Source organism: Micromys minutus (assembly GCF_963924665.1).
Source record: "Micromys minutus genome assembly, chromosome: 16".
In the NCBI taxonomy this organism is placed as follows: Eukaryota; Metazoa; Chordata; class Mammalia; order Rodentia; family Muridae; genus Micromys; species Micromys minutus.
Window position 1 is genome coordinate 16,825,233 of NC_137985.1, and position 26,556 is coordinate 16,851,788.

Genomic DNA, 26,556 nt, shown 5'->3' on the forward strand with positions numbered 1-26,556 from the left:
TGAGGATCCACTGTGGATAGATAGCAGAAGCCAGAGGCCTCGAAGCAGACCGATGACTCGAAATAATGCACCTTTGCAGGCTAGGAAGCGTGGAAAGGTGTGTGCGGTGGGGTGCACGGTGACCCTACAGCTTCCATGACAAGACAGCTTGGGTTTTGTTTTATTTCTTATTTTGTTTTGCAGGGAGCTTACAAGGGTGGAAAGAAGATATAAAGGGATGGGGAGATGTGTGGGACCCGGGAGCATAATGCGAAATTCGCAAAGAATCAATAAAAAGTCAAACAAAACAGAGTTTCTATCTGGGGGTTCAAGGGCAGAACACGTGCATCTGCTAGACTGTAGTTAGACACTCGTGGTGGTGGTGGGGGTGGGGTGGGCGTGCTTGTAGTGGGCAGTAGGGAAGAGATCACAGGGCAGGTCAGACAGCCAGAGGGTGTAGACGCCAACCCGATCTGCACATAACCCACTTTCAGGGCATGGTGGTGCTGGTTCTTGATTCCAGTACAGGCAGAGGCCGGCAGAATGCTGTGTTCAGGACCTGCCTGGTCTACATTGAGCTAGAGGTACATGAGACTGTCTCAAAACACACACAAACACGGGGGGCCGGGGAGGGGAGGGGAGGGAGGAGAGGAAGAGGAAGAGAGAGAAAGCCCAGCCATCCGTAGTGGGAAGTAGGCAGGATCCCATAACCTCACTGTGCCCTTACGAAGTCCTCTTCAAGAGTAGCCAGTGCTCTTTACTGAACTGTCTCTCAGCGCCCCCTAGTGGTTGCATCATCTTCCACTAAGCCCCGCCTTTTAAAGGTTCCATTAACCCCTGGGCCAAGCTTCCACCATTTAAACGCCACATCACACCCTAGTTCCCGGTGTGGCTCTTGCTTCCTAGAGATAAACTCTGAAGATGTGTTTGGGGTGGGGTGGGGTGGGGTTTCACTTGATAAAGAGCCTGCTTCTTCAACATGAAGAGTGAATTCAGATTCCTGGCACCCATGAGAAAACCTGGGTGTGGGGGAGACAGGCAGGTTCCCTGGCCAAATTGAGCCTCTAATCTCTGCAGAGTAACATGGATCCCTGAAGTTCCATCAGCACAGCTGAACCAGTGAGCAAGTTCAGTGAGAGACCCTGACTCAAAACAAAACAAAACCAACATGTACAGAGAAAACTCAACATCAGCCTCTCTCCACACATGCATACATATGTGCATGGACATGCACACACAGCCACACTGACAACCATACCACATTCATAACACACACTACACACAGCACAGCACATATGTAGCACAACACACAAAACACACAGCACAATATTACACAAAACACATCACATACACCACTGCATAGACAGAACACAACATACCCAGCATGCTACATACCATATGCATCACAACATACACAACACATTACACACAAAACACACCACACACAGGACACAACCTGTCATACCATACACAAAACACTCAGCACACATACAAAACACTCATGTACATTGTTCTTAAAGCTGCTGGTTTGAGGACAGAGCATCCTGTAGCCCAGGCTGGCCTAGCGCTTGCTATATAACCAGATACAACTTTGCCTCTGCCTCCCAGGAAATATTCAGGAATACTTCCAGCAAACAAGACCCTCCTTCCATGCAGTCTGTGAGCAACCATCTTCCCTCCTACACCCTTCAGTTTAAACTACCTTCTGGCTCGACTCCAGATGAACAGAACTGAGCTAAATAAGTCCCATCACACCTTTCTTCCTTGACTTCTCTCTCTCTCCCTCCCTCTCTCTCTCTCTCTCTCTCTCTCTCTCTCTCTCTCTCATTCACACACACACACACACACACACACACACACACACTTATTTATTCACTTAGTGTCTAACTTACAGGAAGTAAATCCTTGTGATTACCAAGGATTGAACTCAGGTTGTCAGGCTTTAGTGGTGAGTAGTTTTAACTCTGAGCCATCTCACTAGTCCCTGTCTTCTCTCTTTTCTCCCTTCATCCTCCTCCTCCTCTCCCTCCTCCTCTTCCTCATCAGCCCCCCTCTCTCTCCTATCTCCTCCTCTCCTTCCCCCCTCTCCCCCCTCTTTCCTGCTAAGACTGAAGCTGCAGCCCCAAGCATGCTAGATGAACAGTGACTCCTGAGCTGTACCGCAGCCCTAGTCCCGTGTGTGTTTGCAAGTGCCCTGTGAGGATGACCTTGAGCCCCTGATCCACTTACTTCCACTGCTTGGGTGCTGGGTGGCAGGTATGCATCCCCACATCTAGTTTGTACGGTGCTGAGAATGAAACCCAGAGCTTGCAGGGTAGGCAAGCAGTCTACCTACGTACCCCCAGCTCCAGCCCTTGATGTATGTTAAATTCCAGAGTTGGGGGTAGCAGGCGTGTTCATGGGGCCTGTCCACACCCAGGTGAGGCCAGTTCCTCAGGATCCTGCCAGATAGATTCATCCTCAGCCTCCCAAGTCCCCTGCCTGGCAAGGAGAACAGGTCTCATCTGTGTCCCCAAAGAGGCTCTCAAGGTTTCCCCCAGGCCCTTGGTTCACCAGACTTCTTCCTCCCTTCAGTCATTTGTCAGTGTGTAGCCACTGCTGCCAGAGAACTGGGGGACCTGCCAGCATTAGGCACACGCATGAGCCCGTTGACCCAGTTACAGAGATGGGAACTTGGCCTCCGGTTGCTCCGGCGGAATCTTTAGCAGCTGATGTACAAACATCACAGCACAGGCCGTCACAGAGAGTGCGGAGGTACACGCCTCCCATCCCAGCACTCAGAGGGTGGAAGCTGGAGGGTCAGGAGTTCAAGGCCATCCTTAGCTATGTGGTGAATTTGAGGTCAGCCTGAACTCTGTGAGACCCAGTCTTGAAAACAAAACCTTTAGTCCCAGCATTCGGGTGGCAGAGGCAGGAGGATCTCTGTGAGTTCAAGGCCAGCCTGGTCTACAGAGTAAATTGCAGGACAGCCAGAGCTACACAGAGAAACCCTCTCTGGAAAAACCAAAGCACAAATCAAAAGTCTGGAGTTGAGGAGACGCTCAGTCAGTAGACTGCTCACTGCAGACGTGCAAATTCAGTCCTCAAGACTGGGTGTGGTGGCAGCTGCCTGCAATCCCAGCACCAGGGAGGCAGAGACACGGGGTCCCTGGGACTCAGTCTGCAGCCAGCCTGGCCGAATCAGTGAGCTCCAAGTTCTGTGAGGACTCTATACTATCTCTGTACCTGTGCTCACACACAGCCCCGCTCCACGTGTGTGCACACATTTACACACGTAGAAAAAAGTTTAAGAACGAGCAAACCCTAAGAGGGTCTGAGAGACGGCTCAGTGGATAAAAAGGCTTACTGAACCTGCACAAGGAGTCTGGGTTCGAACCCACAGCACCCCAGTGAAAAACTAGTAACCCTAGCATTTGGGGGCTGAAACAGGCAGATCCTGAGAACAGCATAGTTGAGACAGTGAACTGAATTCAGTCCATGTCTGACCTGGTCAGTCCACTTTGTCTCAAGGAAATAAGGCGGGGAGCAAGAGAGGAGCCTGTCTGATGTCTTACATGCAGCAGGCAGGTGCACACTTCCTCGAATGTACACATGCACACATATACACTCTATACATATGCATAAAACATATATCACATGCACACAGAAGCCAGTACAGGCAAAAGGGCTCAGCGAGTAAAGGGGCTTGCCTCCAAACCTAACCACCTGAATTTGATCCCTGGAGCCTTAATGGAAGAAGGAAAGAACTGAATCCTGCAAGCTGTTCTCTGGCTTGCACACCCATACTGTGGACATGAATCAGCCAGCACCCACAATAAATAAAATGTAACAAAAAGTAAAATACAATAAAACAAGAGTCTGGCATGGTGTGTTTTGGCTTAATCCCAGCACTGGAAGGCAGAAGCAGGAGGATCTTTGTGAGTTCAAGGCCAGCTTGGTCTACACAGTCTAAGGATAGTTTAAAAAAAAAAAACCCTCCACCATTCATGGTTAACATGTGAACTCACTTGCATAGACACTAAATACAGAGCATACCACGGAAACATAGTTAGGGTGCAGTTACCCCCGAGTTCCCATCGCTGGCAGGGAGTCCACACACATGGAACCACACTAACACCCTCTGACACACAAGCAGCTGTCCCAGAGGCGTGGGAATGAGCCTGGGAGAAGGGGCGGCGGAGGCCAGAATGAGTCAGGAGGGCCTCAGTGGGAGCAGAGCAGGGAAGGAGGAAGGGCCTCAGGCCAGAGCATGTGCTTTCCATCAGAGGCCTGGGAATTGAGGTCCGAGCTGGCGGGACAAGGAGACCCAGTAAGGCTTCCCGGCTCTGCCAAGACAGGAAATGAAGCCTTCATCTGTGGTCGCGGGGAACTTGGAACTCCGCTTAGAAGCAGAGCAGATCCTACCACGGAGGAGTCAGACTTCCGCCCCCTCCCTAGCTGGGGGAGGGGGTGGGGTGTCCATGTTTATTTTCACTCCTGCGGTAACTCGAGAATGGGTTTCACCAGAGACTATATTGAAGCTCAGAGAGGCTAAGCTGCTTGTCTAAGGTCACACAGCTAAGAAGGGCTGGGGTTAGGATTCTAGCTCAGATGAATAAGCAAGCATGGCTCCATCCATGAGGTGGATGACATGTGAGGCACAAGAAGTTGCAGAGAGTATCCCGACTCTGGCTGCACTGGTTTGTGGGAACACAAATGACCATTGTCATCTGGGTATGGTAATACAGGCTTGTCATTCTAGCACAAAGGCAGGAGGAGGCCCAGGGCAGCCTGGGCTACATAGCCTGATCCTGCCTCAACTACAATAGCACAGGGTCTACAGCTCAGTGGCTAGAGCACTTCCCTAGCATCCACAAAGCCCTGAGTTCCAGCCCCAGCACCACAAAGACCACTGTGGTGATGCCCTGACCCCTGGGAGGTGCAGCCTGGGAGATGGAGAGTTAGCTGAGATCCTTTTGTTTTATTTGGGGGGTGGGGGTGGGGGAGGAGGCAGGGTTTAGACCAAGTTTCACAGAAAACCCAAGCTAGCCTCAAATTATGTAACCAGGGATGTCCTTGAACTTGTGGGTTGCATGAGATTCTGTCAAAACATCAAGAAAGGGAGAGAGGGAGGAAGGGGGGCAGAAGGGAGGGAGAGGAAGGGAAAGAGAGGAAGGGAGGGAGAAGAAGGGAGGGAGAGGAAGGGAGGAATGGAGGGAGGGACAAAGCAAGACCGAAAGAGAATGAGAAAGAAGACAAGCAGGGGAGGCTGGGGCAACATCTGTGGTCAAGAGCATCTTTAGGGCAAGCAGATCTGCGTTCAGAGTTCCAGGAGCCACAGGTGTGATTCTGTGCACTTCCCTGGGGCTTGCTCCCACAGAGCTCGAAGTTCTGGGGATCTTGTCTGATGGGAAAAAGACAGGGTAGGGAATGCAGAGAGGGCTGGGACCTTGACATTTTTCTTTGGTATTCCTGTGTGAACAAGGGCACACACTCACACACACACACACACACACACACACACACACACACACACACACAGAGTCAAGCAGGAAAGGGAGGGAGTAAGAGGAGCGAAGGGAAGGATGGATGGACAGACAGATAGACAAACAGGCTGCAACAATGACAAGCAAGAGTTGAATGTGGCAGCGCATGTGCCTGACCCGCTGCAGAGCTGAAGCCAAGAGGCACAATCCCCTGCTGAGCGTCCCCACAAAGGGCCCCCTATGAAGCCCAGGCAGCCCCTTGTTGACCTCTGCACCCCAACCAGGAACAGGGGCTATCAGTATTTGCTGAGGAAACAAAACAATTAATCAGAGCTGCTGAATATGCAGATGAGCTGGGGGCTTTCCCAACAGCCACTAGCATGCTGGCAGTGACGCTGGGTAAAAGCTGAGCCAGCTCAGAATGGAATTCCCTCCTCACACCTTTGTCAATTAACCTGAAATTTACAGGGTTGTGTTGCTCGTTCATTAACAAGCTCCTGGATAATTAAAGCATCCCCATTAAGCTATATACTAATCATCCTTTCTATCCAAAGGCAAGCCTTGGGGTATGTGAGGTGGAACTGCAAAACCAAGGAAGATCTGCACTCAGACCCTGGGCCACAGGAGTGCAGACCTGGCTCGCTGGGTAGAGAGCTTGCCTATCACACACAAGACTCAGCTCTGTTTCCAGCACTGCAGTAAACTAGACATGGTGGCTTATGATTGTAACCCAGACTCTAGGAAGCACAGGCAGGAAAATCAAGGACACCCTTAGCTACATAGTGAGTTTGAGACCAGCAACACAGGATTCTGTCTAGTAAAGAGAGAGTGTGTGTACACAGAGCACAGCAGCTTCCCTACTCTTCTGTGAACTATGATGAGTAAGAAAGAGAATATTGACTGGGATGTAACTCACTGGGTAGAGAGTTACAAGCGCAGACCACCATGGCTTCTGGAAATCCAATGGAGTCCTTCATGCTTACAGTCTAAGCACTGTCCTGACTAAGCCAGAGCCTGGCCTGGTTATTGTTTTATTGAGATAGGATCTTGTGGAGCCCAGGCTAGCCCCCAGCTGAATTTGTAGCTGAGGATTATGTTGGAGTCCTGATCTCTCTGCCTCTGTCACCCAGGTGCTGGGACAACAAGCAAGTGACATCTGGTTCATCCTGTGCTAGGAATAGAACCAGATCTTTGTGCATGCTAGGCAAACCCTAGGAATAAAACCAGATCTTTGTGCATGCTAGGCAAACCCTAGGAATAGAACCAGATCTTTGTGCATGCTAGGCAAACCCTAGGAATAGAACCAGATCTTTGTGCATGCTAGGCAAACCCTAGGAATAGAACCAGATCTTTGTGCATGCTAGGCAAACCCTAGGAATAGAACCAGATCTTTGTGCATGCTAGGCAAACCCTAGGAATAGAACCAGATCTTTGTGCACGCTAGGCAAACCCTAGGAATGGAACCAGATCTTTGTGCACGCTAGGCAAACCCTTGTCCAGCTGGGACCCAGCTCCAGAAAAATGTCCTATCATTAGTCCACTAAGCAATGACTATTCACACAACACTTACATTGTATCAGGTACTGTAAGTTATCACGACACAATGTGTTCACTGTGTTTGTTTATTTGTGGCGCTTCCAATGGAACCCAGAGTCTTGCTTATGCCAGATGACTGTCCTACCAGAGAGCCACGCCCCAGCCCCTCTTGCACAGTGGGGAGTTCAAGGTAGAGGCTGTGTCCACAAGTCTATGCCTAACCCTTAAAAAACATTTCTTTTTAGGGTTGGAGGGATGATCCAGCAAATAAAAGCAATGACTTATCTTCCAAAAGATCTGGGTTTGATTCCAGCACCTATATGGTGGCTGCCAACTGTCTGTAGTCCCAGGACCAGTGGGTCAGTCTCCCTCTTCTGGCCTGTGTGAGTTCTGAGTGCACATGGTGTACAGACACACGGGCAGGCATACATACCCCATCTCCCCCAACTCCCATCACACACACACACACACACACACACACACACACACACACACACACACTGTTTTACATAATGTACAGACACACGAGCAGGCACATACACACCATCTCCCCCAACTTCCATTACACATAATACACACACACACACACACACACACACACACTGTTTTACATGATGTACAGACACACGGGCAGGCACACACACCCCATCTCCCCCAACTCCCATCACATACACACACACACACACACACACACACACACACACACACACACACACACACCACTGTCTCACTGTGTATCCCTACTGGCCCAGAACTTACTTTATTGACCAGACCAGCTTTGAACTCACTGAGAACCACTTGCCTCTACCTCCCAAGTGCTAGCATTAAAATCATGTGCCATCATGACTAACCAACAAAACTTTTAATTATTCATTTAGTGCAGTGTGTGTGTGCGCGCGCACACATTCATATGTAGTGAGGACAACAAAAACAACTTGCAACTTGCAGGAACTGGTTCTCTCCTTCCACCAAGCATGTTCCGGGGATTAAACACAAGTCATCAAGCTTAGCAGCAGCATTTACCCACAGAGTCATGCCCAGGCCCTTTAATTCCATGTCTATAAAAGGTCCAGAGAAAGTGGATCTTCGGATCAAAGAATAGTGAGTTGCCGAGGGCTCACATTACAGAACAGGCAGTTGCTTATGCCTACAAGACTTTTTCCGGGTTAATGTGAACATCCTAAAACTGTGGTAATGGTAAGACAAGATTTGAATTTACTAAAAGCCACTTAATTGTGTATTTTAAATGCGTGAATTACATGCTGTATAAACCATAACTCCACCATGCTGTTTAAAAAGCCCCAGGCACACATCTAGCACTCAAGTCCCTCGAAACCCACTTCATCTCCAGTCGCCCAGGCTCATCTTGAGTCCCAGCAGCCTCTGCAGCAGCCGAGCCCAGTGAGATTGGTCTCCTATGTCCGAGAGAGGTCTTGCTCCGTGGCCCAGGCAGGTGTCGATCATTGCTTGGCTTGGTCTCTCTATAACGGACTTCCAGACCTTAGTAAACTGACGCCATGTTAGAGGTACCATTCCAACCTTAAAACTCAGCAAAATGAGAACAAAGGCCTCATCCATCAAAGGCCTGGTTGATAGGCCCAGGCCCAGGAAAGCCCCTAAATGCACTCACATTGCTTTTTCTTCGGCAGTCTGCTTCTTGCTGATTCAAATGTGTCAACCAGGATGTGGTTTTTATGTGAAAAATCAAAAGACAAAAAACCCCCAAAGAACTGTGAGGGCAGAGCTGCAAGACTTTGGCACATCACCCGTGCAACCACCACCAGGCTTGTGCCACTAAACTTGGCTATAAATTCCACTCCCACTTGTGTGTGTGTGTGTGTGTGTGTGTGTGTGTGCGCGTGTGCATGCATGTGCATGTGTGTGGAGGCTGGAAGCTGATCTGAGAATCATCCTCCATCGCTTTTCCTCCTTGTTGAAGCAGGATCTCTCAAACAAATGTTTCCCAAATATCTAGTCCTACAAGTCAGCTTGCTCTGAGGACTCCATCTCTGCATTCCAAGCTGAAATTACAAGTGGGACACTAGGCCCACCCAGAGTTAACATGGGTTCTGGGGGGGTCCAGACTCTACCACTCTTGCTTTTGAGGCAAGTGCTTAATCACTGAGTCACCCCAGCCCCAACACCTTGCTTTTGGGGGGTAGGAGATTTGAGACTGAGTCCCACTGTGTGTAGCTCTGGCTGTCCTGAAATTCTCTGTCGACTAGGCTGGCCTCAAACTAAGAGATTCATTTGTCACTGTCTTCCAAGTGCTGGAACTAAAGGTATGTCCCATTGTGATAGGCCTCTGGCCCCTTTTGCTTCTGGGGCCTTAAAATTTAGGTTTTCATGCCTGTGCAGCAAGTATTTTATGCCTGAGCCATATCTGCAGTCCCCAAATTCTAATATATAGTTCTCTTTGTATGTTTCTCTTTCTCTTTCTGTGTGTGTATACGTGTATATGTGTGTGTGGCATGTGTGTAGCATGTGTGTGTATGTGTGTGTGGCATGTGGAGGGGGATGTGTGTATGTGCAGCATGTGTGTGTGGCATGTGGAGGGGCATGTGTGTGTGTGTAGCATGTGTGTGTGGCATGTGGAGGGGGATGTGTGTGCGTGTAGTATGTGTGTGTGGCATGTGGAGGGGGATGTGTGTGTGTAGCATGTGTGTGTGTCTGTGGCATGTTTGTGTGAGATGTGTGTGTGTAGCATGTGTAGAGGTCAAAAGCACAGTTCTGTGAATTCAAGCCTCCTCTTCCACCTTTACCTGGGTCCCAGGAATTAAGCTCAGCTTCTAAGTTGTATGTCAGGTGCCTTTCCACAGACCCATCTCACCAACCCTCCAAGAATATTCTTTCCCACTCCGCACTCAGCCTGTAACTCAAATAAGCCTGTCCTTAACGCACAGCCACAGGTTCATGTAGAGGAAGCCAATCTCCAACTCCTGTCATCTCTCATTTGTACTGTTTTTGAGGTAGACTTTGAACCCAGAATCTTGCACATACCAAGTTAGTTCTGCCTCTGAGCTGTAGCCTGGCCCTCAGCCTCTGGTTTCCAACTTCCAAATCACAGCAAACTTCAACCCCTAGTTCAATTTTTTTTCCTACTCAGCTCACCCTGAAGTGGCACCCAGACCTTACCCTCTGTTCATTTCTCTTCCAACTATTATGTCCAATGGGAACCTCTAGAACCATCCTCTTGGGCAAGCCAGAGACTTAAGAACCCAATAACTGTCAACATGGAAAACTGGGACTCAGCTGCAGTGCTGACCTAGCATGTATGAAGCCCGGGTCCCACTTTCAGCAGGGCATCATCCATTTGTGGAGGTGCAAGCCTGTGATCCCAGCACTGGGAAGGTGGGAACAGGAAGATCAGGAGTTCAAGATCATCCTTGGCTATATAAAGATTTCAAGACAGCCTGGGCTACATGACTATCTTCGAGGGGGAAAAAAAAAGAAGATATTTTCAACCACTACAGTTGGCCCCTGGATGTTTGAATCTTTGGGTTTTGGTTCTTTAAGTCAGGGTCTTTTCTATGTAGCCCTGGCTATGCTGGAGCTTGCTATGCAGGTAGACCAGGCAAACCTTAAATCCCAGAGATCTTCCTGCCTCTGCCTCTGCCTCACAAGGTATCTACCTACCACCATTCCTGGACTGGCTTAAATCTTAAATTTTTATTCTTACATTTATTTATTGGGAGAAAAGAGGACACATGCATATGGAAGTCAGAGGTTAGCTTGCAGGTTCTCTCCTTCCCACATGTGAATTCTGAAGACCAAACTTGGGTAACCAGTATTGGTGGCAAGTACCTTTACCTGCTGAGCTGTGGTTTAAATATGATTGGGCCTCTAGAGAATTGCACTATTAGGAGGTATGGCCTCGTTGAAGTAGATGTGGCCTTGTTGGAGGAAGTGCATCACTGAGGGTGGGCTTTGAAGCTTCACCCAGTGCCCTGGCTGCAGTTGGATCAAGATGCAGAACTCTCAGCTCCTTCTCCAGCACCATGTCTGCCTGGATGCTGCCATGCATCCCGCCATGATGATACTGGACTGAACCTCTGAACCTGTGCGCCAGCCCCCATTCAGTGTGGTCCTTTATAGAAGTTGTCTTGTTCATGGTGTTTGTTTACAGCAATGGAAACCCTAAGACAGAAGCCATCTTGCCAGTCCCATGAATTAAATCTTAAATGTCCCCAAGTTTGGTGGCATATGTCTTTAGTACTTGGGAAGCAGAGGCAGGTCAATCTATGAGCTTAAGGCCAGCCTGGTCTGCAGAATGAGTTCCAGGAAATTAAGAAATCCTGTCTTAAAAAAAAAAAAAAAGAGAAGGAGGAAAAGGGGAAAAAGAAAGAAAGGAAGGAAGAAAGGAAGAAAGAAAGAAAGAAAGAAAGAAAGAAAGAAAGAAAGAAAGAAAGAAAGAAAGCAAACAAAGGTGTTGCTGCCAAACCTGAGAACTGGAGTTTAATCTATGAAACAGAACCCACTTAAAGGAGAGAACCAACTCCTGAAAGTTCCTTTAACCTCCACACACCTGCTGTGGCCACCACACACATGTTCTGACCTCCACACACATGCTTTGGCCTACACACACATGCTATGGGCTTCCCACTTCCACCAAATGAAACATTTTAAAGAGAAGAGCACAGTTCCTTGGTTTATTCTTGAGATGGCGATTTTGCCCTAAGTCCTGGGGAGGAGAGCCGCGTAGGTGAGGGAAGGTAGAGGTCCTTCTGGAATCTCTCATCATATCCTGGACTTCCTTCAGAGGGAAGCAGATTAAATAGACCACAGACCATTCATTCCCCTCTTCAGACAGTTCCCAGTTATAAGCAGGGCAGCACCATTTAGGATCCTGATTTGTACACAACATCTTGGTCCCCAGAAAGCTTGGGGACATGGGAGTGGGGCAGAGTAGGGAGAGGGGATTGTGCAGAGCTGGGACAGGAAGCAGAAGGAAGGCACATCTCAGGGGAGGGGCATCCCATGTCGAGAACAGGAATGAGAGGGAGGGGTCCCAGCCAGGGATCAGGAGGTATCCAGTGCTTAACTATGGAGAGGGATAGCACCAAAGGCCTGGTGGAGGGGTGGAGGGGTGGAGAGGCAGGGGTGAGGCTTCATCAGCTCTGAGTTGTAAGGCTACTGCATGGAGGTGTGGGGGTGGGTGTGTGCAATGAATGGTTGGATGAAGGGGCGAAGCCAGCAGACAGCTGGGTATGCCACCTGGGATGAATAGACAGAGGGAGCTCTCCACCCTCACCCCCACAAGGGAGAAAGAATAGTCAGAGTCACGTGACCCTGGACTTAGAGTCCCTGGTGATAAATAGAATGGCCTCAAAGCCTCAGCACCAAGTAGCCCCATGGTGGGCTCCCTTTAACTTCCTTCCCACCTCAGAAATTCAGCTGCTAAAGCAGATGGGTCCAAGTTCAAACCCAAACTTCTGGTTAGTCTGGCCAAAGTCAATGGCGGCCACATCCCACAGAGGCAGAAACCCCACAGAAGAGCTGAATTCAAAGAGGGTCTTCGCCTGTCCCTTCCGGACCTGGCCATGAAAGGGCATGGAGAGTCGGTTAGAGAAGGGTGAGGAGAGGCTTCCCCACTCCACACCCGCCAGCCTCCTGGTTCATGACCTTACCCGGCAGCCATCATGGGAGACCTTGATGGTAGTTGCTGTTGTCTGGTTGAAGGACAGCTCTTCCCAGTTGGTCCCTTGGAAGCGGATAGAGTGCCTGTGGTCACCCGCAGCTTCGTCCAGCCACGCCACCGAGTTCTGGCAGGTGTAAGTGAACCTCTGACGGGCTGCAGCACTCAACAACTTCAGGAAGGTCAACTGGACCACATTCACCGGGGCGCCATCAGCATCCACATAGGAGAACTGTGGTGGGGCAAGGTAGGGTGAGGGGCTTCATCAGCCCATGCTCCTGCCGAGGAAGATACCTCCCAGTCCACCTGCCGTCTACCAGCAGGCCTGACATTTCTGCCAAGTCTCAAGTAGCCCAAACTGGTCCTGGATTCATGATGTAGCTTATGATGGCCTTGAACACTTGAAGTTCCTATTTACGCAGTGCTAGGAATGGAGCCCAGGGCTTCGTAGAGAAGTGCATGTCCTTATCTGACTACCCTGTTTACTTCACACCCCAAATCCCCACACCAGTTCCCACCAGTTCTCCTGCCATCCTCCATGTCCGCATTTGAACCCACCTTCTTCCCTCGCCGGAAGGTGCTGTACCAGCCTCCAGGCTTCTCTCGGGACCAGGAAGCCAGTTTCACCTGAGGGAGGATGGGAAGGTCACTGGGCATCAACCCAAGTCCCCTCTGCCTCCTCACACTAACATTGTGGATCGTGGATGACACAGGCTGTGCCCTCAGCAAGGGCAGAGCAAAGGGTGCTGGTGAATGGGTCCACAGCTCCCTCAGCCTCATTTAGGAAACTCCCAGGACTCTCTGTAGTGACTGGATAAACCCAAGGCCCTGCCCATCAAGTACGGGGGGGGGGGGGGGGACAGAAGGCTTGGTGCTGGTAGGGGACGGAGCCTGGGGCTGTGCATGCTCTTTGAGCCTTGGGGATGGGATCCGCACCCCACCCTGCCCCCGTTCATACTTGGCAAGCACTGGGGATGAAGCCCACGGCCTCATGATGCTGGCCAAGTGCTCTGTTCCTGAGCAGTACCCTCGCCTTGAGGCTTGGCTTTAGGTCCCGTACTGTGGGAATTACTGACACAGACAGAAGGGCTATGTGCCATGTGAAGGCAGAATAAGGTCTCCCAGGTGGCAAAAGATAGCAGAGGTAAGAAAAAGACAAGATGGTTTCTTTCACTCACTGTCTCAAACTTCTTGTCTGGATAGAGACAGGTCTCTCCTCCCGCAGTGAAGTTGCAGAAAACCTTGAAGGCGTCCTGTGCACAGCCCTGGTTGGGGTCAATCCAATACTCTCCTACCAAGAACCAGACCCAGTGAGTCCGTGGATATGAATGTTGCGTGTGTTCACCTGCCCTTCCTGGAAGGGACCTGGACCTCACCATCTGGCAGGTGTGGGTGGTTACGGTGAAGTTCGTGGCATATGAGGCCTGGGCTCTCAGCTGTGCCCGGAGGTCGCTGCAACTGCTCCAGCTCCAAGCTCAGGGAATTGAGCGAGGCCATCACCTCCTCCAGGCCCCCTTCCAGGCTGGCCAATGCGGAGCGGCGCCTGCGCAAGCCATGCACCTCAGCCGGGGAGCCCTGGACTCACAGGGAACGGGAATGGAGGAGAGGAGGAATCAGAGAGACGGGAAGACAAGACAATGAGAGGTGGAGAGATTCAGAAGAAGAGGAGCGAGAGGAGGGGGAGGTCAGTGGGGAGGGAAGCACGTGAGAGAAGTGAAAGAGACATTGAGACAATGAAGGGTAACAGATTCAGGGAGGGAGAGCCGGCCAGACAACCCGCCAGACAACCCGGGAGCTCAGGGCAGACTCCACGAGTGGCCCTATTGGGACTGCCAAAACCCCCAAACCCAGACTGTCTTCCATGGCTTCTTTTGGATGTTTGTTTGTCTTGAGATAGGGCCTCATGTACCCCAGGCTAACCTCAAACTCTCTATGTAGCTGAGGATAACCTTGAACTCCTGATCCTCTTGCCCCCACCTCCCCAGTGCTGGAACGTCAGGTGGGCACCACCCACTGCACTTTACTCCCCACAAAGCTTGCAAGGAGCTGCATGTTGAGCCACAGACTGGACACTGGACTGGGTTCTGGGGGACATGATAAGGATACCCCAAGCCTAATTCCTGCCCTCCTCCAGAGTCTGGGAACTCACCGGGGGACCAGGAGGGCCTGCTGGTCCAGGGTCTCCACGAGGACCAAGAGATCCCTATGAGAGAGGTCACTTTGAAATAAATCCTGCCTATGGAGACCTGGTTCTACCAATGCAAACACACATATGTGCAATATGCACACACACACACACACACACAAATACATGAAAAAACACATGCACACACATACATCTGAATACACAGATTCATATGCACATGTGTGTGCATACACATCTACACACATGCATAAACATACACATTCATATGCATGCACATACAATTGTGCATAAATATGCCCATGTATACATACATGTACACACAATCCTCTAGAGGCTTTCCAAACCCCCAGACAAAGCCTCCTACATTAAATTCCCATTATATCCCCTCACTTTCCCCAATACAGCCCCGTTCATTCCTATCGCCCCTCTAAGCCGGGCCCTTTAAATATTCTTCTCCCTACCTTAGGCAAGGCACACACATGTATACATGTGTCCATACATTTACATACAAGTGCACACACACAGGGCCCCATAAGAGGCTTCCTGTGTCCTGTGCTAAACCTAAGCTGTTTCCATCCCTTATCCTCTGAAATCAGCACAGTCTTCTGCAGACTTATCTCTTCTAACAGTAGTTCAGAATTCCCTCCTACAAACACAGTATCTTAGATCCCAAGAGTGTGGCAGTGGGTGCTAAACACAGGACACGTGAAGAGTAAACAAAGGAATGGGGCTGAGAGGGGGAGGGGAGCTGGGACGTGGAGGCCCAGGGGGCAGTGCCACTCACCGGGGACCCCTTGGAGCCCTTCTGTCCCAGAGGGCCCTGTGGGAAGGGACAGGGAATGTTGAAGTCTCAACTCCACCATCACAGTGGTCTCCCCTTCCCCCCAACATCCCCACACTCACCACCACACCTGGGGGCCCAGGGTGACCTAACGAGCCAACAGGACCAGGAAGACCCTAGAAGAGAAACACTGGTGTCAGCCTTAACAAGCCCAGCCCTGCTATGCACACACCTCTCTAACGTATTTTATACACCCAAAAGAATGCCTGAAGCAACACACAGACTCCCAACTCCTCTAAAAGACCCCTAAGTACCCAGATAGCTTCCTACATGACAGTCCCCAATTAGAGGCCCCCATCCCCCTACCACAGCCCTCCCCCATTCCAACCCTCTTCACGCCGCCCCCTTTGAACATTTCCTCTCTGCCTCAACAAACAGCGCACATACTCACAGGGTCTCCCTGAAGGCCTGGAGGGCCCTGCACACCGGGCAATCCCTGATCACCTTTCTCCCCAGCTTCCCCTGGGGGACCAATGAGGCCTATTAGCCCAATGTGTCCCTGAAAGAGAAAGGCACATAGAACAGACATGTTAGGAATTTCTTTCTCCTGGAGGCTTGGAAGGGATGAATTGGGGAACAGTAAACACCCAATTCTCTTTGGCCAGGGCAGGAAGTGAAGGTTGAGGGAACCGTAGGGAATACCAGGAGGCGGGCTTACCTTCTCCCCCTTGAGGCCAGCATCTCCTTTCAGGCCAGGCAGGCCTGGTGGGCCCTGGGAAAAGATAAAGTTCAGCTTGTGATTCCTTGAAAGCTGGGGATGGGAAGATTTACCAGGGAACCACCCAGCTTTCAAATGAGAAACAAACAGTCCAGAGACAGAGGGGTGGTGACAACCGGGTGTCAGGATCAGAGGGAGTGGTCAGTGTAGACATCAATCAAGACAGGAGCCAGTGTGGAGCTCCAAGTTGGGGGTTGTAGAAGGTGAGTGTAGACCATCTATGTGAAAGCTTGGTGTGTGGGGTCAACAGAGGTCATGAAGACGGGGTCCCAGGAAGTTAGAAGAATAGTCAGTATGGATAGACAGATGGCGGTGAGGGGCTAGCCTATACCATCAGCAGGACAGCCCACCCAGTGTCCCTAGGCACCTAGTGTGGCTTTCAGAGCTGTGGCCACATGGATAGAGAAGTCTCTTACCAGGGGCCCTGGAGGTCCAATCAGCCCAGGAGGTCCGAGGAGACCTGGTTCACCCTGAGGAGGAGACAGAACAGGAGTGTGTCTGGTCTCTACCAGCACCCAGTGTGAACATCCCACCATCCCCCAAGGTTCCTCAACAATGATGAGGTCCTAAGCCAGAAGACCATCCATGCTGCCCCCCACATCTCCACACCACTTACCACAGGACCAGGGATCCCTGGAAGACCATCTGGCCCAACCCGTCCAGGGGGCCCTCGAGCCCCAGTGGGGCCTGTCCTGCCTGGGGGCCCATCAGGACCAGCATCTCCCTGAAATAAATAAGGATCAGGGGAAGCAGTTTCAAAGGCCCGAATGCAGACAGCTGGAACCTCCAGGGGGTGCAGCCCAGAGGGAGGTGCAGGCCTGTTTTGTGGTCAGGTGGCACGGGGACCCATCCCCAGGGGGATGCTCACCTTGGCGCCTTTCTCTCCCTCTCTTCCTTCTGGACCCATGCGGCCAGGGGGACCCTGAGGAGGGAAAGTGTGAGTGTTGTGAGGGTGAGGTGTGGGGCATCCAGATTTGTGTCAAGACTGGGCTGGCAAGTTGCTCAGCAGGTAAAGGACCTTGTCTGAGACCCACATGATGGAAGAAGAGAACAAACTCAAACAAATAGTTCTCTGAACTATAAATCACTTTGTGATACATCATACACACACACACACACATGCACACACACACACACATGCACACACACACACATGCACACACACACACATACACACATACAACACACATACACACATACACACACATGCACACACATACAACACACACACACACACACATAAACACATACACACACATGCATACACATATACACATACACACACACAACACACATACACAGATGCACACACACATACACACATGCACACACATATACACACATGCACACACATACACACATACACACATGCATACACATACACACACATGCACACACACATACACACACATACACACATACACACATGCACACACATACACACACATACACACACAACACACATACACACACATGTACACACATATACACACATGCACACACATACACACACATGCACACACATACACACACATGCGCATATATACACACATACACACATGCACACATGCACACACACACATGCACACAAATAAATAGTAAATAAGTAAAATGTTTAAATCATACGAGTGGGTATGTGGGGTGCTATTGCATTGCTGAAGACGGTGGACGAGAGGCCCTCAGGACATAGAACGTTACTCACCCTCTTGCCAGGGGGCCCACGGGCACCAGGTTCCCCTGAAGCTCCAGGTGGCCCCTGTTTAGTCAAGAGCAGTCAGAGCATCAGCTCACAACTGAAAACAGCCCCACAGATGCCACCCAGCACCATCCCACCTTACCCACCCGCTCACAATCATGGGGTCAGAGACACCACAGGGCCCAGCAGACGCCCTGGGTACCCGACTCTCCCATTACCAACTCTGCTCCGACCCCACAGCCCTTTGCCCTCCACTCACCCGTTCCCCAGTATCACCAGCATTTCCCTTCTCCCCTGGGATGCCATCCACACCCTAGGGAGGAGACAGTGGGAGAGTCTTCAGATCACTGGGACAGAGATGGGGCTGGAGCAGAGTGAGGGATTCACTTCGCTTAGCTTGTCGAGGTTTAGGGGACATGCGGGTAAACGGAGATACCTTGATACATTTAGGACTGAGCTACAGGGAGAGTTTATACTCACTGGAACGCCAGGGTCTCCTGGGGGCCCAAGATCTCCAGGGAGTCCTATGGGACCCTAGAATAAAAACTGGTTGCCTATCACATCTTATCAAGTGAGGAGTCACCCCTTCACACACCGGATAGTGTCCCCAGACCAGTTGCAAGGGACATGTCACAAACAAAACACAAAATGAAAGGTCGGGGTTTTATATTCAGGCAGTAAAGTGTTTGCTGCCTAAAGTGAGTAAGGCTGGGGCAGACCAGCAGGAGGGCTCAGCTTCTCACTGTTTTAGATTTCATTCATTCACTGCTTCTTCCGTTTGTCCTGTCTTTATCCGGGCGGCTCAGATATCAGCAAACAGGAAGAAATGGGGGCTGGAGAGAAGGCGCAGTGCTTGAGAGCACTGACTGCTCTTCCAGAGGTCCTGAGTTCAATTCCCAGAACCCCCACGGTGGCTCACAGCCATTTGTAATTGCCAATACTAATTCCAGAGGATCTGACATCCTCTTCTGACTTCTGCAGGGACCAGGCATACATGTGGTGCACAGACATATGTGTAGGCAAAATACTCATACACATAACATTTTAAAAGTAAATGGAAAAATTAAAAACAAACAGAAAGAAGAGATGTCTGGTCTATTTTAGGGACCAAATTTTAATGTAATAAGGGCCCCCAAGTTCTCTGCTCTGTCTCCTCCTAGGACTTACCATATTCCCCTTAGATCCGTCCTCTCCTGGGGGTCCTTTCTTGCCTGGAGGACCAGCAGCTCCTGATGGACCTGAATCTCCCTTTTCACCAATTTCACCTTTGGTCCCCTTTGCAAAAACAGAGGTCAGAAGTCAAAGGTCAGAGTGTCATGGTCTCTTCAGGGAACAGAAATGAGCACACTGGTCTGGAAGTGTGACAATCCGGGTCCCCAGAACCCATGGTAGAAGAGAACTGGTCTCCAAAAGCTGTCCTCTGACCTCCACACACACGCCACTCTCACACACACATGCACTAATGAACATATAATATAGATACTTTAAAGGATTAACAGGGCCAGTGTCTCAGTGATTAAGAGCATGTGGTGATTTGAATATGCTTGGCCCATAGAGACTGTTACTGTTAGGAGGTGTGGCCTTGTTGGAGGAAGTGTGTCACTGTGGGGGTGGGCTTTGAAGCTCCACCTAATACAGAAGAGTAAGTCTGCTCCTGGCTCCCTTTGGATGAAGATGTAGAACTCTCAGCTCCTGCAGAGCCATTCCTACCTGGACACGGCCTTGATGATAGTGGACTGAACCGCTGAACCTGAAAGCCAGCCCCGTTATATGTTGTTCTTTATAAGAGTTGCCTTGGTCATGGGGTCTCTTCACAGCATGAGCTCTTCTCTAACTAAGACAGAGCTCATGTCTAACTATCAGGCAGAGACGCCAAACGGAGATCCAAGCACTCGCATCAGGTATCTCACAACCTCCTGTAATTCCAGCTCCAGATACCATCTTCTAGCATCTTTGGACATTGCATTTTCACACACACACACACACACACACACACACACACACCACAGAGTCAGGCAGCCTAGGTAACCCGGGTGTTAGAGGTCACACGGAACTAGGACTAGGTAGTCAGGGATCATGGCTCTGTCACCCATTATCAACTTGTCCTAGCTCACGTACCGCCTCTGGGTGCATTAGAAAATGATCCTTCTTTGGGCAGCTTTACCCCCAATTCAAGGTTTGTTGCTGTGATTTAATTAAATTCCCAGCTGTCTCCTCGGCCCTGTATGCTTGTGCAGTGGGCAACTTGTGGGACTCTACAGAGCACCCCTGAGATCTTCTCAGGGGGAGCATCTTTTATATCTTTCATCACAATAACCGAGGCTATCCATTGGTCTGGTGTCAGCAATGAGTTAAGGACTGCCCGGGAGGTCACGACAGCATGACATGCTCTGGGTCAGCAGTTCCCATGTGAGTCCAAGGACAACAGTCTACAGAGACTCACAGGGGTGCCAGGAACTCCTGGGGGTCCGGCTTCTCCAGCATCTCCTGGCTCACCCTGTGAGAGGCAGCGAACATAGAAAGAGATCATCCCACTGATTGGCAGGGAAGAGCATCCCCATACAGCTGTAGCCAAGGGGACAAGCCTCATCCCCTCCACCCAGGGCAAGCTCAAGCCCTCCTCTTACCTTCTCGCCCACAGCGCCAGGCTGTCCTACTCCTCCAGGCAGCCCCGGGGGGCCCTGGGAAGACAATGAGGAGACTGTGAGTCCCTAGAAGTGTGGCAGACCCACAGAGGCATTCTGCCCACCCCAGCATTCTCACCTCTGGTCCACTGGGTCCAGGGGGACCCCGAGGGCCTGGAGCTCCATGGGGTCCCTGTCAAAGAGCCAAGTAGAGTGCAATGAACCCCATGACTCCACCAGAAAGCCTACACTAGCTGCAGGTAGCCTTACGGCGTGTGAGCGGCCCTTTAGATGACAGTGACCAGTGAGCTCCCGTTCCACCTGGCCTCCATAGCCCCCAGGGAGTTCATACCATGGATCCCACGTCTCCAACCTCGCCCTTCTCCCCCGGAGGACCCGGCAGCCCCTGCGGAACAAAGAGTAGACTGTATGTGGTATGGCAGCTGGTGAGATGGCCTTGCACCTCTTGTACAAGTGTGAGGACCTGAGTCTGGAACCCTAGAACCCACTCTCAGCAGGCTCAGCAGTGCCTGCCTGTAACCCCAGCGCTAGGAGGCACTGACAAGAGGTTCCCTGAGCCTGCTGTCAGCCAGTGATCAAATCAAGGAACTCCAGGTTCAGCGAGAGATGGAGCCTCAAAAATAAGTGAGGAGGGCCATTGAAATGGCTTCAGGGGTAAAGGTGATTGTCACCAAGCCTGATGGCCTGAGTTCGAGCCCTGGAACCCACGTGGTAGAAGTAGAGAACTAACTCCTGAAAGTTGTCTTCTGACCTTCACCCACATGTGTCATGGCATGAACGAGAACGTGAGAATACACACACACACACACACACACACACACACACACACACACACAGTGTTAAAAAAATATTAGTTGGCAAATAATAAAGAAAACATTCAATGTCAACCCTTAGCCTCCGCATGCACATGCACACATGAATACATACATACATGAGTACATGCATGCTCACTATACATACATGAGTACATGCATGCTCACTATACATACATGAGTACATGCATGCTCACTATACATACATGAGTACATGCATGCTCACTATACATACATGAGTACATGCATGCTCACTATACATACATGAGTACATGCATGCTCGCTATACATACATGAGTACATGCATGTTCACTATACATACATGAGTACATGCATGCTTGCTAACCTTCATTTTTCAATTTCTTAGTTTTTTTGTTTGTTTTGAGATAGAATCTCACTATATAGCCTTGGCTGGCCGGGAACTCTCTCTAAAGAACAGGCTGACCTCAAACTCACAGAAATCTACCTTCTTCTGCCTCCTGAGTTCTGGGACTAAAGACATCCACCATTCTATCCAGCCCTCTGCGATTTTCATCTCTATAAATCACTAAGACACAGTGATAGTCTCACACACACACACACACACACACACACACGCACACACACGCACACACACGCACACACACACGCACCACAAAAATTAGAGCCCAGGATAAGGGGATTAGGAGGGGGTAGTGCCCCCAAACTCACACACCTACCTGCAGGCCTGGAGGACCAATCACACCTACAAAGCCTCGGACTCCATCATCTCCCTTCTGCCCAAAGAGGCCAGGGGGTCCCCGGCGACCCTGAGCACCATCAGCACCCTGTGAAAAAGTTAGGGACAATGCCATTGGTGTCCAGATCAAAGGTTGCAGACAGGGTCAAAGGTTGGGACTGTGGCTGGGGATGGGATCAAGTTTAGTGAGAGTCAGGTTTTAGTCTGATGTAAAGTTCAGGTGATGTTTTGGAGTTAATGACACATGAGTCACAGCTGTGGCTCGGGCGCAGTTATGAGCAGGGATTGTAGGAGATTGAGGCTGATTTGAGGGCTAGGTTGGAAGTTATGACCTAATATGTTTTGGTGACACTCTGACCTGGACTAGCAGGTCATTCTTTAGTGACAGGGTTCCTAAGGGGAGAGTGGCCAGGAGATGAGAAGATAAAGAAGACAGAGAGCTGGGGTCGGGTCTTGCACGACCTATGTCTTATGCTAGGCAAGATTATTAAGAAATATAGCATCTCATATACAGTTGCTTCTGAAAGGGGAAACAGACAGGGTCAAAGAAAGCAATCACACAGTGAAGTCAGAAGCTAGTCAGTCAGTGTTGCAAAAGGGGGCACAAGTTTTCTCAAAGCATCAAAGACTAGAACACAGCAGAAGAGTTGGGTTCTCAGGATCTGAAGCCACAACTTCTCCATGTTCCACATGTCATGGCATCAGGGAAAGCCTTATGCAGTACTAGGGTTGGAACATAATTTGTGCATAATAGGCGGGCACTCTGCCAACTTCTTCTGAGTCCATATGTTGACAGTGTTTGTAGGTAGGGCCTTACCAAAGTACTTAGAATTAGAAGCAGTCATGAGAGTGGTACCCCACGATGGTATATTAGTGGCTTCATAAGACAATGAAGACCCAAGTTCACATAGTTGGTATTAACACACTATGTTGCGATCAAGCAAGGAGACCCTGGTCAGATGCCAGCACCACTATTAGGGACTTCCCAGTCTCTAGATGATGAATCATCCAAATAAATCATTTAGCTTCTGATTTTATAACAGCAACATAAAATTAAGTAAGGCAAGGCTAGAGTCTAATTCAAAGTTCAAGTTCCCATTTGAAGCCAGCAGTGGAGGAGCAGACCCTGTTGGGGTAGATGGTAGAGTAAGTTAGGATCTGGGTATCTGAGTCGAACGAAGATCAAAGCAGAAAGCAGAGTCTGAGCTGAGATGGAATTTAAGGTTGGACTTGGGCTCATCATGGGTATTGGCACTGAGGTAAAACTGAGGCTGGGCAAGGATGCTAGGATTTGATTAAGAAGAGTGGCACAGTCTTCACTTCAGGGACCCAGGGTATAGTCACCAAGCTGGGAGAACTCACCGGGAGGCCTGGATGTCCTGCTGGACCCCTTATTCCTGTTGGTCCAGGTGGGCCCTGAAGGGGAAACAAAACAGAAAATCCTATCAGAGCTGAGCATGGTCATACATACCTGTGACCCTAGCACTCTAGAGGACCAGGAGTCAAGGTCAGCCTCAGCTACATAGCAAATTTGGAGACAGCCTAGGTTACATGGTGAACTCTTTTATCTCAAGGGGGGGGAGCAAGCCTCTCCTTTGGAGCTTAAGTTTTGGGGGAACAGCTGCTGGCCCCAGACCAAGGTAGATTCTTGCCTGGAGGAATAGGGGACTGTGAGGCCCAGAAGGGCCTGTCTCTGAATTTTTATTACATTTACGTTTTGCATGTGTGTAACAATTTATGACAGTCAATTGTTTCCCTCCACCATGAAGGTCCTGGGCATGGAATTTAGGTCATTGGTTCAGCATCAAGCACCCTTACTGACTAAGCCCTCTCGTCAGGCATAGAGGGCTCTTTTTTTACTCTCCTGGTCTCTCAGGATCCAAACAGTGCTCAGATAGGGGTCTTTAGCCCTTCAGTTTCAGTAAGCTAGGTTTCAAGATTGAACTAAGGGAACCAAAAAACCTAGGCTATCCCAAATCTCCTCCCAGGAGCAACACAACTTCCCTAGGGGTCCCCACTCACCGCATCTCCTTTATCCCCTTTGCTTCCCTTGTGACCAGGCATCCCTACTTCCCCCTGCAGGACAAACATATTAGGAAGCGTCCAGCCCCCCAGCATACCCCATTTCTCTGTGCACTGTCTCTCTCCCTTATCCTCTCACCTTGTCTCCTTCCTCACCAGAAGGCCCTGCAGCTCCAGGGGGCCCCTGAAGCCCTGGGGGCCCTGGAATACCATCTTTGCCAGTGGGACCGGGAGTACCCCGTTCTCCCTGATGGAGGAAGAGGAAGAACAGATGTTATGAACAGGAAACACAGGAGAGGATATCTGTGTGGCAATTTCTTTAAAATTTTATCCATCCTGAAGAGAGCACCTTAAAATTCAGGATATAAACAACTCACAAGTCTTTAAAAGTTCCTGAAACTTAACAGAATTCACCAGCCACCCTAAAGCTGTAAAAGCAGTTCGCAACTATGAGGAAGAGAGTCTTTGGCCTTTCAAGCTGACTGCAAGTTGGACAGGGAGCTCCGGGGATGCAGCTCTTCTGAGCTATGAGCCAGGCTTGAATTCAGTGATGATGCAGCTATCTTTGAGTCAGCCTTGTTTCGTAAGTCACTCCTCACCCATACTCCTGTAAATAATCCCAACAAGCTTACAGCTTCGTTAAGCTGGACTTGAGAAAGATAATTTCAAGAATTGATTTTTTTAATTTTTATTACATATTTAATTATGTATGCATATGTGAATGAGTGGATATATGTACATGAGTGCAATTTCCCATAGAGGCCAGAAGAGGGTGACAGATCACCTGGAGCTGGAATTACAGGCAGATGTGAACCTACTCATGTGGGTGCTAGGAACTGATCTCAGGTACGCAGTAAGAGCAGTATATGCTCTTACCCAATGAGTCGTCATCTCTCCAACCCACAGAAATATAAGTTCTTTGGTATGTGGCTGATGTTCTATCTGGAATGAACTGACACTTATTCACATCTCCCCAGAAAAATTCAACCAACAGACACTTACCGGGGACCCCTTCTCGCCAGCAGGACCAATAGGGCCTTGCCCACCACTCTGGCCAGGAAGCCCAATGCCACCAGAGGGGCCCACAGGACCACGCTCACCTGGGGAGCCCTGAAAAAGGGACAGAGGACCAGGAATGATTAAGGTGACAGGGCTTTTGGTACCAGTATCATATTTATACACAGCCAGAGGGCACCCTTAAGCATTAAAGTATGATCCTCTTCACAACCCTTGGTGGCCCCACCCTCCTCAATTTGAGGACCACAAGCTCTGCATGAACTGTCCCCATCATCTCCTTGAAATCTTCTTCTCCTCACTGACTCAGGCCCAGCTACACAGACCTTACTATTTTGCAAACACAGAGCACAACCCTACCCCCAGGGTCTTGCCTTAGCCAGGCATCCTGTTTAAGACGTTCTCAGCACTCCATGGACTCTCTTTCTTCTCACTGTTTTCCTTTTCCATCTCTCTTCCCTTCCCTTTCTCTCTCCTCCCTCCTTTTATTTTCTCTCCTTTTCCTTTCTTCCTTCTTCCTTCCCTTTCATCCCTTCCCTCTAATGGGGCCTCGTTAAATAGACCAGGCTAGCCTCAAATTCACAATCCTACCTCCTCAACCTCCTACACATCAGGGAGGTCTTGCACCACCACATGTAGCTTGTATAGTATTTTTCTTTTTGCATTTGCATGTGCATGTGTGGTTTTACATATGTGAACACATGTGTGGGTACAAGAGCACATGTGTGCTTCTGGAGTCCTGAGGTTGATGTCAGGAATCATCACCAATTTTCCTCTGTGTCTGTTGAGTCAGAGTCTCTCAGTCAAACTCAGAGCTTGCTGATATGGCTAGTCCTACTAACCATCTTCCTCTGGGGACCCCTTGTCTCTGGCTTCCCAGGCTGGAATTAAAGATAGGCTGCCACACCCACTGGGCATCACTGGGGATCTGAACTCATGGCCAGCACTTTATCCGCTGAGCCAGCTCCCCACCCAGTCCTATGACAACTATTCTAAAGGAGGAAGCTTTCAGCCCAAGACTCGGGTCATGGGGGTCAGAGGATGTGCTCCAGGCCAGGCCCACCTTCCCCAAAGCACAAGCTCTATCCTGAGTATAACAAGCTCTGAAGACACTTCCCCACTCCAGCCAGTGTGTTGATACTTACATTTGCCCCAACAGGGCCTGGAGGACCCTTGTCACCCTTCAAACCAATAGGTCCCTGGGGGAAGAAATGATCAATCAGAAAAATCTCCTAAGGATTTGCCTTCACTTTTGGGGACCCTCACCATCCCTAGCCTTATCTGAAGATGGGCCCTGAACTCTAGATCTGACCGCTCCCCAGGTCTCTG

General features: G+C 50.0%; 1 protein-coding gene across 2 annotated transcripts in view; it reads right to left on the bottom strand.

Annotated features, from left to right (window-relative positions):
- Positions 1 to 11,624: 11,624 nt before the first annotated feature.
- The window catches only part of COL5A3 (collagen type V alpha 3 chain), a 44,688-nt gene continuing 29,756 nt past the window's right edge, over positions 11,625 to 26,556 (bottom strand). For both annotated transcript variants that reach the window (XM_080930249.1, XM_080930248.1), the window contains exons 41-67: positions 26,373 to 26,426; positions 25,216 to 25,323; positions 24,353 to 24,460; positions 24,214 to 24,267; positions 23,554 to 23,607; positions 22,172 to 22,279; positions 20,993 to 21,046; positions 20,780 to 20,833; positions 20,644 to 20,697; positions 20,460 to 20,513; positions 19,184 to 19,291; positions 18,497 to 18,550; positions 18,276 to 18,329; positions 18,023 to 18,076; positions 17,189 to 17,242; positions 16,937 to 17,044; positions 16,737 to 16,790; positions 16,261 to 16,314; positions 15,994 to 16,101; positions 15,665 to 15,718; positions 15,546 to 15,581; positions 14,765 to 14,818; positions 13,992 to 14,190; positions 13,794 to 13,906; positions 13,174 to 13,242; positions 12,608 to 12,847; positions 11,625 to 12,514 (exon numbers count right to left, since the gene is read on the bottom strand). In XM_080930249.1, coding sequence (XP_080786375.1) covers positions 12,371 to 12,514; positions 12,608 to 12,847; positions 13,174 to 13,242; positions 13,794 to 13,906; positions 13,992 to 14,190; positions 14,765 to 14,818; positions 15,546 to 15,581; positions 15,665 to 15,718; positions 15,994 to 16,101; positions 16,261 to 16,314; positions 16,737 to 16,790; positions 16,937 to 17,044; positions 17,189 to 17,242; positions 18,023 to 18,076; positions 18,276 to 18,329; positions 18,497 to 18,550; positions 19,184 to 19,291; positions 20,460 to 20,513; positions 20,644 to 20,697; positions 20,780 to 20,833; positions 20,993 to 21,046; positions 22,172 to 22,279; positions 23,554 to 23,607; positions 24,214 to 24,267; positions 24,353 to 24,460; positions 25,216 to 25,323; positions 26,373 to 26,426 — 2,259 coding nt within the window. In that variant the 3' untranslated portion in view covers positions 11,625 to 12,370. The remainder of the gene's footprint in view (positions 12,515 to 12,607; positions 12,848 to 13,173; positions 13,243 to 13,793; positions 13,907 to 13,991; positions 14,191 to 14,764; positions 14,819 to 15,545; positions 15,582 to 15,664; positions 15,719 to 15,993; positions 16,102 to 16,260; positions 16,315 to 16,736; positions 16,791 to 16,936; positions 17,045 to 17,188; positions 17,243 to 18,022; positions 18,077 to 18,275; positions 18,330 to 18,496; positions 18,551 to 19,183; positions 19,292 to 20,459; positions 20,514 to 20,643; positions 20,698 to 20,779; positions 20,834 to 20,992; positions 21,047 to 22,171; positions 22,280 to 23,553; positions 23,608 to 24,213; positions 24,268 to 24,352; positions 24,461 to 25,215; positions 25,324 to 26,372; positions 26,427 to 26,556) is intronic.